This window comes from Fukomys damarensis, unplaced genomic scaffold (genome assembly GCF_012274545.1).
Source record: "Fukomys damarensis isolate Sample0158 unplaced genomic scaffold, DMR_v1.0_HiC HiC_scaffold_23, whole genome shotgun sequence".
Classification (NCBI taxonomy): Eukaryota; Metazoa; Chordata; class Mammalia; order Rodentia; family Bathyergidae; genus Fukomys; species Fukomys damarensis.
The window spans coordinates 1,158,493-1,169,302 of NW_022900935.1; the positions used below are offsets into that span (position 1 = coordinate 1,158,493).

At 51.6% G+C, this 10,810-nt stretch overlaps 1 protein-coding gene and 1 long non-coding RNA gene across 2 annotated transcripts in view; one reads left to right on the top strand and one right to left on the bottom strand.

The window, feature by feature from the left end:
* Nucleotides 1-1,781: 1,781 nt before the first annotated feature.
* On the bottom strand, nt 1,782-3,039 carry LOC104852820. The gene is made up of 3 exons (XR_777591.2): nt 2,944-3,039; nt 2,756-2,835; nt 1,782-2,640 (listed from the first exon to the last, which is right to left on the bottom strand). It is a non-coding gene; the product is annotated as an uncharacterized LOC104852820 (long non-coding RNA).
* A 3,398-nt stretch (nt 3,040-6,437) lies between these two features.
* Nucleotides 6,438-10,810, top strand: part of LOC104852835 (chymotrypsin-like elastase family member 2A) — a 13,039-nt gene continuing 8,666 nt past the window's right edge. Inside the window, exons 1-3 of the mRNA XM_033767953.1 lie at nt 6,438-6,477; nt 6,641-6,822; nt 10,738-10,804. Of these exons, the coding sequence (XP_033623844.1) occupies nt 6,438-6,477; nt 6,641-6,822; nt 10,738-10,804 (289 nt within the window). The remainder of the gene's footprint in view (nt 6,478-6,640; nt 6,823-10,737; nt 10,805-10,810) is intronic.

Consider the following 10,810-nt stretch of genomic DNA (forward strand, 5'->3'; position numbering starts at 1 on the left):
AAGGTTCAGTAGAGAGACAATCGCTGGGGTCATGCTGAGGCAGCTGGCTGGCGGCTAAGAGGAGGCAGCTGGGAGCAGGCCAGCGTGGAGGCAGAGAGGCCAGGTGAGGAGGCCACCATGAGGGTCCAGAGTTCATCTAGACCCAAAACAAATGCAGCCCCCATGAGAGAAACGCAAGCTCAAACCACGGAAATCAAGTAATAACAACTGCTCCCAAGGCTGCTGCAGAGGAAAGGAATCCTTCTACATCGGAGGAGGGAATGGAATCGAGTGCAATCAGGGTGGAGATGCCTCCGAAAACTAAAACTAGAAATGCCACTGGACCCAGGCTCCCCACTTCAAGGTGTCTGCACAAAAGAGTTGAGAACACCCTTGTTTAATGACCTACCCATGTGACGATTTGGAGGCTTATGATCCACGCACAGTATTCGGATTTAAGGCCTTCCTTCGGCTTTACGGATACAGAAAACTTTTGTAAATAATCTAAAATCCTACAAAATGTTACGAAAATGTAGAATGGCTTCTGCGGTCTCTAACAGCAGTCTGCTTTGTTTAGTTCGAAATTAACAGACGCCCGAGGCGCTGACAGTGAAATGGGCATCTGGCCTCCTCCTGACCTTGATCGCCCCTTCCTGTGCACTAGGATAGGCAAAGCTCGAGGTGACTCCCTGACTACAAGGAACTGTTACGTCTGGGTGACAGTGAACCGTCTGGTTACTGTAACTTGTTCGTGGGTGATGTGAACTGAGGAAATGAAACGTAACCGCGTGAAAGAGATGGTAGCTGTAAAACCTATAAAAGGGAGCTGCAGCCCAGTACGAGGCCAATCACTGCCTTTTTGAGCGCTCTTCGACCTTTGCTCGCAAAATAAACTTGTGATTGTTTCACTTCCATTCAGCTCTGCTCGATGTGCGCGTCACTTGCCAATTCCTTCTGCACCCCTGGGACGCAGATTTGTGAGCGGCCGAGTGGCCCTGGGGCGGCTTCCTCCAAGTGCCGTAATTGTTGCCGACCGTACGGTTACACGTCACAGTACTGCAGGTAAGTTTCCTTTGGTCATTTCTTTGTTCTGAATATTGTACATACTATATACAATTCCTCATTTAGCGACCGATTCAGTTACCAACCCAGTCATGGGCTGTAACTTTGTCATTCAACAAGGAGTGCGCACAGTTAAATCCTGAAGGCATCCTGTATGCCCATCAGTAGATGAATAAAGGAAGGAAAAGTGGTATTTATACACAACGGAGTACTATTCTGTCATACAAAAGGATAGGCCTGAGTCATTTGTAGGAAAACAGAGGCACCTTGAAAACATAATGCTAAGTCAAATAAATCGGCACACAAGCTTCAACATTGCTGTATGCGAAACTCAAAATACAAAGAGCAAAATAAAAATAGGTAATGGGAAAGAGGGAGATAGATAAAAATGGGAAGGGGACCAAGAGATGGAGGGAGAGGGAGGGAAGGGGATTGAAAAAATAATAGAGATGCATCACGGTGTCGTCGGGCAGTTCCTGTAGAAATGGCTCACCAATTAAAAGTATCCAGGTAGCCAGGTGCACGCCTGTAATCCCAGCACTCGGGAGGCTGAGGCAGGAGGATCTCTGTGAGTTCGAGACCAGCCTGGGCTACACAGTGAGTTCAGGTCATTCTCAACTACATAGCGAGAGCCTGCCTCAAAAAGAAAACAAACAAACAAAATAAATAAGTAAATAAAAGTATCCAGGTCCTTCTTGCCTCGAACAAAGAAGTGGATGAGAAAAGCCAAAAAATGGTGCCAAAAGTTTATTCGAACAGTGAGGGGTGAAGGGACGAGGGAAGAACTGGCTCTGCAGAGCACACTTGGGCCCAACAGAGAGCGGAAAGGGTGAAAGCAAAAATAAAAGTGCGCCCTGGTCTGGGAGACAGAGTGGGTACCGTGAAGAGTCAGGATAGTGGGGGCCTCTCGTGTCTCATCTGCTTCACACCGTCCACATCCTGAAGGAGCAGTGAGACGGTCCGCCCACGGGGTCCGTGGAATTATCTGGCGCTGCCCGGGATCTCGTCACATCGGCGTTGCCACACCCTGTCTCCACGTCAGGTGCCGAACCACCTCCCGACCGGACGGGAGCGCACGCACCGCCCTCCCCTCCTCTCCCCCTCCCCTGCACGGGTGGGGCACGGTGCGGTCACGTGGGCAAGGGCCTGGCACGGGAAAGGGTGAAGAAGCAGGGTCGTCTTGGCAAGTGACGCTGCTCACATCAGCTGTGATACAGGCAATGGCAGGACAGAAGGGAGGGGACGCTTAGGGCCAGAGGTCTGAACTCTGCCACTCACAGGCAGGGCCAGGAGCTGCGGCACTGAGCCTCTCTGTGCCCCCGTTTTTCCCACCTGTCAAATGGGCAAACCCGCCCTGTCTCCCTGAAATAACGCAGGAGGTGAAGAGGAGAAGGCATTGCTGTGCCGGCCTCCTGACATCAGATCTTCCCTCTCTTCTGCTCCTTGGGAGACCTCGAGCCTGCAGCCTGTCCTCGGAACCCAGGGAGCTCCCTCTTGCCACACTGGGACACTTGTCCACCAAAAGCTATGTGGGGATGGGCCAGGGGCCACGTGAAGTCGGAGAGTAAACAGAACGCGTCTTCCCAAAACATCGGTTTTCTGCAAAGATGGGGAGAGGAGAAACCATTGCATTAAAATAAACTGTGCATTAAACCATTGCATTAAAATAAAATGACAAAATTCAAACTAAGCTTTGCAGCCACAACTCACGGACCTCCTGCTGTTGTGACTGCAGCATGCAATACCTCAGATCATCACTGTACTGAAAACTACAGCCTGCACGGCAACCTTGCTCTGTAAATAAAGTTTTATTGGAACACAGCTCCGGCCATACGGCTGCTTGTCACTACAACAGCAGACTGCTTCAGACAGAGACCATATGGCCACAAGCCTAAAACATACTTGTCTGGCCTTTTCCACAGAAAGCTTGTACAGTGGTGGCTTAAGCAGGAAGATGGCAAATTCAGCCTCAGCCGAGGCAACTTAGTGACTTGCAGAGCCCTGTCTCCAAATTTAAAAAAAAAAAAAAAAATTTAAGTGGGGGTGGGGACTGGGGAAAAAGCTCAGGGCAAAGGCCCTGAGTTCAGTCTCCAATACAAAGAACAAAAAGCTTCCCCACTCTGGGTCTACCGGAATTCTTGGATGGGAAAGTTGGAAGAATCCCATGTTGTTCCAACGCCTACACGACTAAAGGGTAATGAGTCGACGTTTATTGCACACGTACAATTGTGAGCGCTTAGGAGACAGAGTGTTGATTGTAACCCCGTGGTAAGAGATCAGTTCTGTTGTTTTGCTCCTGTTGGTAGGTGAGGAAACTGAGGGAGAGAGAGGCAGACTGTGCGCGGTAGCAGAGTTTCTCCAGTGTCATGACAGGTCTGGGGGAGGCTCCGCTGTTCTAACAGCGAAGACAGCCGTCCACCGGGCTGCTCCTGAGCACGCTCAGAAGGAAAGACCCAGACTGTGCGGCGTCACGGCACAGAAGCCCCAGGTGCAAGCTAAGCCCTGAGCCGGGATCTGCGCGACTGCTCATTTCCAATGAGTCATAAACCCACGGGAAACGCACACTGCACCCGCTGCCCCACTTAGAACCTGACAGCCTGCCACTCTGTCAGACAACACGGCAATGGGGACCTTCCGCCCAGAGAGGGGACTGGCTGTAGGGGCTACGCATTCCCCCAACTGCCCGGCCTCCGCTTCCTCTCCTCCCAGCCTGGTATTTTGTCCAGGGCCAGCTCAACCCAGAAACTGGGATACTGGTCTTAACCCAACCTGGACGCTCAGGCCCAAGGAGAGAGAGCGCGCGCATGCTCCAGGCCTGGCCAATCCGCACACTGCGTCCCCTCCCCCTCCCCAGCAATTGGTTCAGGGTGGTCACGTGAATAAAGCCGGGTCTAATGAGAGGGCACGTAGGTCCTCCTGAGCCGCAAAGCCCTCTGGTCACCCTCGGCCGAAGGAAGGAGGAGTCGCAGTGTTTCAAAACTTCCTTGGTTGTCAGAACTTGGGGGTGGGGGCTACTGGTGTCAACTGCGTGTGCAGCACAGGACAAAGCATCCTCCAGTCCAAAACGCCAGGGGCTTTGATGCAGCGGAGATGCCCTGGGCCAAAGGTTCTGCAAGGCTCTTGTCCCCAGGGGAAGGAGAATCTGGGGCGTCCCAGATCCCTCCATGCAGCCTGAGGGTGGACCTCACAGTGGAAGGCAGGGCCCAGGAGGGGAGGAACTCGGCCCTGTGCCCTCATCAGCGCCTACACCCAGCTGTGCCTGGAGCCGGGCTGCTCCTGTTCCCCTTAGGACCCAACAGCTGACTTCCTGGGTGGGGTTTTGTGTCTCTTTCCCATCCCCACAGCAACACGGCCAAACAGGACCTGTCCCTTCTCCTACCCTGAGCCGGAGAACCAGTGTCGCCTGCCCAAATGTCCCAGCTGATCAGGACCACAGGCTCAGGGCGTATGCTCACCAGTGACCAAACCAAAGGAGGCCCCAAGGAAGAGGGGAAGGATTTATACAATGCTAGCTCTGAGGAGGTCCAGGGCCCTGTTTGTTCACATCACCATCTCCCCAGGTACACGTGGGCAAGGAGATTTACAGTGCGGAGCAGCGCAGAGAAGGCGACAGAGACCACGCAGAGCTCCTCACTGGCTCGGCTCTTCCAGCCACCTTCAGCCCATCCTCCGAACCCTTGTGCAAAGGCTCTCCGCTGCCAGGAGGGTGGCACCTGTATGTTTGGCCACTTCTCTTTGGGCTGAGGAGAGGACAGAATTTTTGGCTGTATGCCCAGCAGGAGGAAGTTTAGAGAAGTCGCTTATCTCTAGAAGAAAAGGCTAACTTTTAAAATTCCATTTGGCAGTCCCAGCTACACAAGGTCACACAGCCAGCCCACGCATGTGCCAAACGGATGTTTGTCTGGTGGCCCCTGGAGGAAAAAAATTATTTTTCTACCAAAACAGTCACAGAAGCACAGAGCAGAATGCCACATTCGTACCAGGTGTGGTGGCCCATGCCTGCAACCTCAGCATTTGGGAGGCTGAGACAGGAGGATTGCCATGAATTCGAGACCAGCCTGGAACGCATAGTAAGTGCACAGCCAGCCTTAACTACATAGCAAGACCCTGTCTCAAAAAAAGACAGACGGGCCGGGGATTTAGCTCAGTGGTGCTGCTCCCTGCCTCACAAGCACAAGGTCTCGAGTTTGATCCCTAGTACTAAAAAAACAAAACAAAACAAAACAAAACAGAGAGAGAGAGGGAATTCAGTAGCTCAATAGCTTTTGTTTGTCTGTCTGTTTAGACATGGTCTCACTTTTGTTTTGCTTTCATCCTTTCCTCTCCGTGTCTGGCCCGTGTGCTCTACAGAGCCAGATCTTCCCTCATCCCTTCACCCCTTGATTTTGAAATAAACTTTGGCAGCCCTTTCGGACTGTCTCATTCAATTCTTTGTTTGAGGCAAAACAAACCCCTGTCATACGTTTACTCGGGAGACATTTCTACAGGAACTGACTGACAACATTCCTCAGCCCCTTTCACAACTAGACAGCGCCGGCCTAGAGACCTGCCTGGCTCATCCCCAGTCACGAAGCAAGCCGAGCCATGGGCCAGAACAGGGCCGCTTGCTCTCAGCACCATTGACCTTTAAGTGAGACTATTTCAAGTGTCCTGTGCTTGTCAGAGGTTTGCAGCCTCTCTGCTCTCTGCCTTCTAGAGACCATGATCTCCCACCCCGGCCACAAGCACCAAAACTGTCTCTAGACATTGTCAAGTGTCCCCTGGAGGCTACACCAGCCCCACTGAAAATGTCGGATCTCGATGTTGTGCATTCAACACACCAGCTTAATCTTTGCTTTGGAAATGCAACCCCAAGGACCAACAACCAGTAATTTTTCCTCCCCTAACACATAACATAATCTCTTAAAAGCAGATACAATCCACATTTTGCCAGGTGCAGTGGCACACAGCTGTAATCCCAGCACTCTGGGAGGCTGAGGCAGGAGGATCACAGTTCAAGCTCAGTCTAGGCAACTTAGCAAGACCCTGTGTCAAAGTAAAAAAAAATTTAAAAACAGCTGGGGGTGGAGCTCAGCAGTAGAGTGCTTACCTAGCATGTACAAGGCCCCAGGCTCAAGTCCCAGCACCACACACACACACACACACACACACACACACACGAATGATAAGAAAGAAAAAACACATTTCCACACCTACTTTTAGCGTCATTATCAATGTATTTCAAAGTAACAGGTGGGAGAAAAACGGAAAAAAATATTTGGACTCAGCCCCTTATTCCATCAATCTTTGAGAAAATCGCCACCTTGTACGCTCCCGAAATAGCACCTGCTAATAAACAGACCTATAAAGCAGGACCATGGCCAGGGCCACACTCACAGGAGTCCCACGGCCACACCATGATCAGGGCCCTGCTGCTGTGCACACTGGTGGCTGCAGGTAAGAAGTCACCCTCGAGCACTGCTCCCCAAACCCCTGTGAAGGCTGGGACACCCTCACCTCCCGAGTCCCCGAGTTCAGTGCCATGATTATGAGATCACCGCAGTGGCGTTCAGCAGAGGGGGCAGAGGACAGGACGGCCCGACCTCCTGGGTCCCTCCAGAACTGGGTTTCCGTTTGGGGTTCCATGTGCGGCACACAGTGTCCACCACCGGGTTGCTGCTCCTAGCACTGAAGGCGCTTCCTCTCTTCACAGCCCTCAGCTGCGGGCTCCCCGCTTACCAGCCCCAGCAGAGCAGGGTGGTTGGAGGAGAAGATGCGAGGCCCAACAGCTGGCCCTGGCAGGTGAGCCAACCAGCTGTCCTTGCTCACCCCTGCCCACTCCTCTCTCATCACACACTTGCTCTTCGACCACAGGTCTCTTCTGCTGGCAGAGGAGGACTGGCGGAAACTCAGTGCGGCAAGGCCATTTCTGTGCCTTTGGCCAACCGTGGGGCAGGGGGAAGAGGGGCTTCCTCCAGCTTTGCTAAGAAGCTGCCCCACCCTACTGCCCAGAGGCAGCAGTTTACGAACATTGTTGCTCTGCTAGCCAATTACATGCTGGCTTACTAATGTACCATTATTTTATGAACCATTCATCACCATCTATGTAAATCTTCCCTGCTTTAAGCATCCAATCGAGGCAGTTTATGCAAATTAGCCTTCAACCACAGGCCAATGAATGTTATCAGCGGATTATATCCGTCTGATGTAACCGTAGGGCTATCAAGACTAGAATATTAGATGAGGCACAGGCACAAATTCATATGATGTTACTGATCGAACTTTCCAAGGAAATGTGTGAAGTTTACAACTGACATAAACATGGTAAAAATTTCCCTTATCTGACATAATTGGGACAGAGCAATTGAAAAGTTGAGTGTAGAAAATTATTTTAAATCATAGATATAGGTTTTCAATATTTTAATTTAGAACCCATAAATATACATTCATTCACTGATTGTTTGAACTCACTATGGAGCCCACGCTGGCCTTGAACACATAGCGATCTTCCTGCCTCAGCCTCTCGAGTGGTGCCACCACTCCTGGCTTGATCTTCTGAGTCCTTTCCCCCATAACACAGCATCTGCAAGTCCAGTTCTTAGGGCGGGGGCGTACGAGGGATCAAACTCAGGCCCTTGCACTTGTGAGGCAGGCAGCTAAACCCCTGGCCCTGCAAGTCTAGTTCTTTAAAAAAATAGCAACTTTGAGACACTCACGAGCAATCTGAGGAACGAGCCCCTTCCATTGCTGTCATTTTCCCCTCAGCCTGCCCACTTGCTCACAGACACCTAAATCAGCAGCAAAAGTACAGAGCCAGGAGCCAGGGATGTAGCTCAGTGCTGCTGTGCCTGCCTCTCAAGGGCAAGGTCCTGAGTTCGATCCCTGGTACCGCAAAAAAAGAAAGCGCAGAGCTTTTCCCCCCTCTCACAGTCTCCCAGGAAGCTTCCTCTGGGATGCGGGGAGAAGGGCCACCGCCCCTCTGCTACAGATCCATCCTGTGAGGTGCGCTTGTGCTGAAAACTTGTGCTGCCTCTCTACCACCTCCTTACCTACCAGATCCTCACCCTGGGATCTAATCGCCACTGCATGTACAATCATCTCCTCACCTGGGGAGCCGGGGATGCCAGTCATGGGAGACTCCCCACTGCTGTAGGCCTTTTTTTTTTTTTTGGCTGGTGGGCAGGTCTAACCAAGTTACAATCTTACCTCCACGAAGTACTATTTCTCTTACCTGGAACAATTAAATTAACCTTTCTCCATAAGTAATATTGGAAATATTGAATGGGATGGGTATGGTATCGCATGCCCATATTCCCAGCACCCTGGGAGGCTGAGGCAGGAAGATCACAAGAGCCTGGAAAATATAGTGACCGAATGAGATCCTGTCTCAAATTTAAAAGACTTGAAGCCATAACTTAGTATGAAGGCCCTGGGTCCAATCTCCAGTATCACAAAATACAGGGGGAGAGAGAGAGAGAGAGGGAGAGAGAGAGAAAGTTTTTATGGCATTGACTACATAGTAGATATGCATATAGCTGCCTTAGTTTACTCATCTGTAAAATACAAATAACAATGGCCCCTCCCAGGGTGGCTGTGGTTATGACATGAGCTCAGGATGGTGTCTAGCGATGCCAAACACTAGAATTTAAAGCTAGGCGTGTCATCCAGCACTCAGGAGGCTGAGGCACATAGGTTGTAAGTTCAAGGCCATACTGGGTACACAGATTAAAAAAAATATTAGAAATGTGAAATGTCGGATGTTGTAAGCATTAAACGTCCTGAGCACTCTGCACAGTGATCATTACGGCCCATTTTCCAAACTAGGTAAATGGGACTCAGAATGGTTACATCATGGCCCAAAGCCATTCAGTGACCCCGGAGGAAAGTGAGGACTCAGATTTGGTTCACTCTTAGCTCTTTTAGCTTTTTGTTCTCAATACACATTCTGCAGACAAAATTTCACGCCTGTGGGATGTTTTGGGACTACGTTTAGACTAGAAGGCCGTCTGTTTTCTGTGTCTTTTTTCATTGTGCCTAATTGTAAACATATTATTTTTTTTCGGGGCTGGGGACAGAACTCTGGGCCTCACCTGTGCTAGACCAGTGCTCTACCGTGACCAGCTACATCCCCAGCCCAGCATCTTTTGCAAATCCAGTTTATCTAAGGCCAAGGCCCCTTCATGTTGATCAAAGGAGAAATGCCAAGCGCCTAATTAAAAATGAGGATGTTCAGAGGAAAGCCAGCCCGTGAAGTGCTCACCCGCCCACAGTTATAGGAAACAGCCTGACTCCAAGCAGTCCGCAGTCCCCTCTTCCTCTGTGCTTGGCCATGGCAAGGACTTGAAAGACTGAAAGACAGGGAGGGACGAAGGAAACAGGGTGCGGGGCAGCGTTGTTATACCCTGAAGCGGGATCAGACGCTCGTGCCTCGCAGTTCCAGTCCATACCTGTTAGACTAGCAGAGCTAAACAGAAGCTGTTTGTATCACGCACACGCACACGCACACACAATGTCAAAGACCGCAGGGGCTAAGGGTCCACTGATGCTTTCTCTCTCGTATGCCTCTGAGTGGATTTAGTCTGCAGGGAGAAACTATAGCAGATGACAAGATCCACAAGAGCTACCAGACCTTCCTGGCTTGTTCTTTCATTCAGTCCTTAGGTCTCCGTCAGTCCCCACTCCAGGTCTACGGGGCTTGGTTCCAGGCCCTGAGGGAACCAGGCTCCGCAGACGTCAGTGATGATATGTAAAGACACAGCCTCGCACTTCCCTGTAACACCCAATGCGATGTCAGTGCCCTGTAAATCATTGTCTGCCGTATTTGTTAGGAAACAGGGAAAGAAGAAACGGAGGTATGAGCGCAGTCGGGCAGGTTTATTTCAGAACAAACCTGGGAGGGGCCACTGTGGCACCGGAGACCAGACCAGCCGCTCTCCGACGGGCTCTGGGGTCTTCTGTAGGGTCACAGAGGGAGTGGTGAGTGAGGGGGGTGTCGCTCCCTGCCAAGAACGAGGCTCGAGAGAGTCCAGGCAGCAATGGTTGTGCAAGGACGCAGCCTGGGAAAGAGCAGGGAGCGGTGGCTGCTGTCCATAGCGGCGCTGGTGGCTTTGTGAGTCCCCGGGTGCAGCTGTGCTGGGAGTGAGCATTTTAGCGGGGTCTCTGCTCAGAGCGGGGGCAGTTGGATTCCGTCAGCATTGTTCAGGGAACGGCGAAAAGGAACAAAGTCCGTTCGTGTTCAGTACCACGCACTGTCTTCCCCAACATTTTCGTTCTGAGGTGGGTTGAGTGGAGGTCGGAGGCTCTGACTTCACTGACAAAGGATCTGCTGGGGCTGAGCAGCGTCCTGGGCATCTGGAGCGCAGAACTGTGGGACCTTCACGGCGCTTGTGTGATAGTGGGGGATAAACGCATGGGTAATTCATCTCAGGACGGGAAGAGACGTGTGGGGCCGGGGATTTAGGTCAGTGGTTCCGCCGCCTGCCTCGCAAACGTGAGGACCTGAGATCGATCCCCGGTACAAAAACTGAAAAGAAGAGACGTGTGTGTGTGTGTGTGTGTGTGTGTGTGTGTGCGCGATTGTGTGTAGGTGCAAGTACACGCAGGCCTGTGTGCACGAGTGTACCTGCATGTATGTGTACACTGTTTGGGAGAGGGGAGATGGACTGATCTCAAGCCGGCCAGGCCGTCTCAGCCCCGGGTGCCCACACTTCTCCCCAGGTCTCTGTGCAGTACATCACCTCAGGCAAGTGGTTCCACACCTGCGGAGGGTCCCTGGTGGCCACCAGCTGGG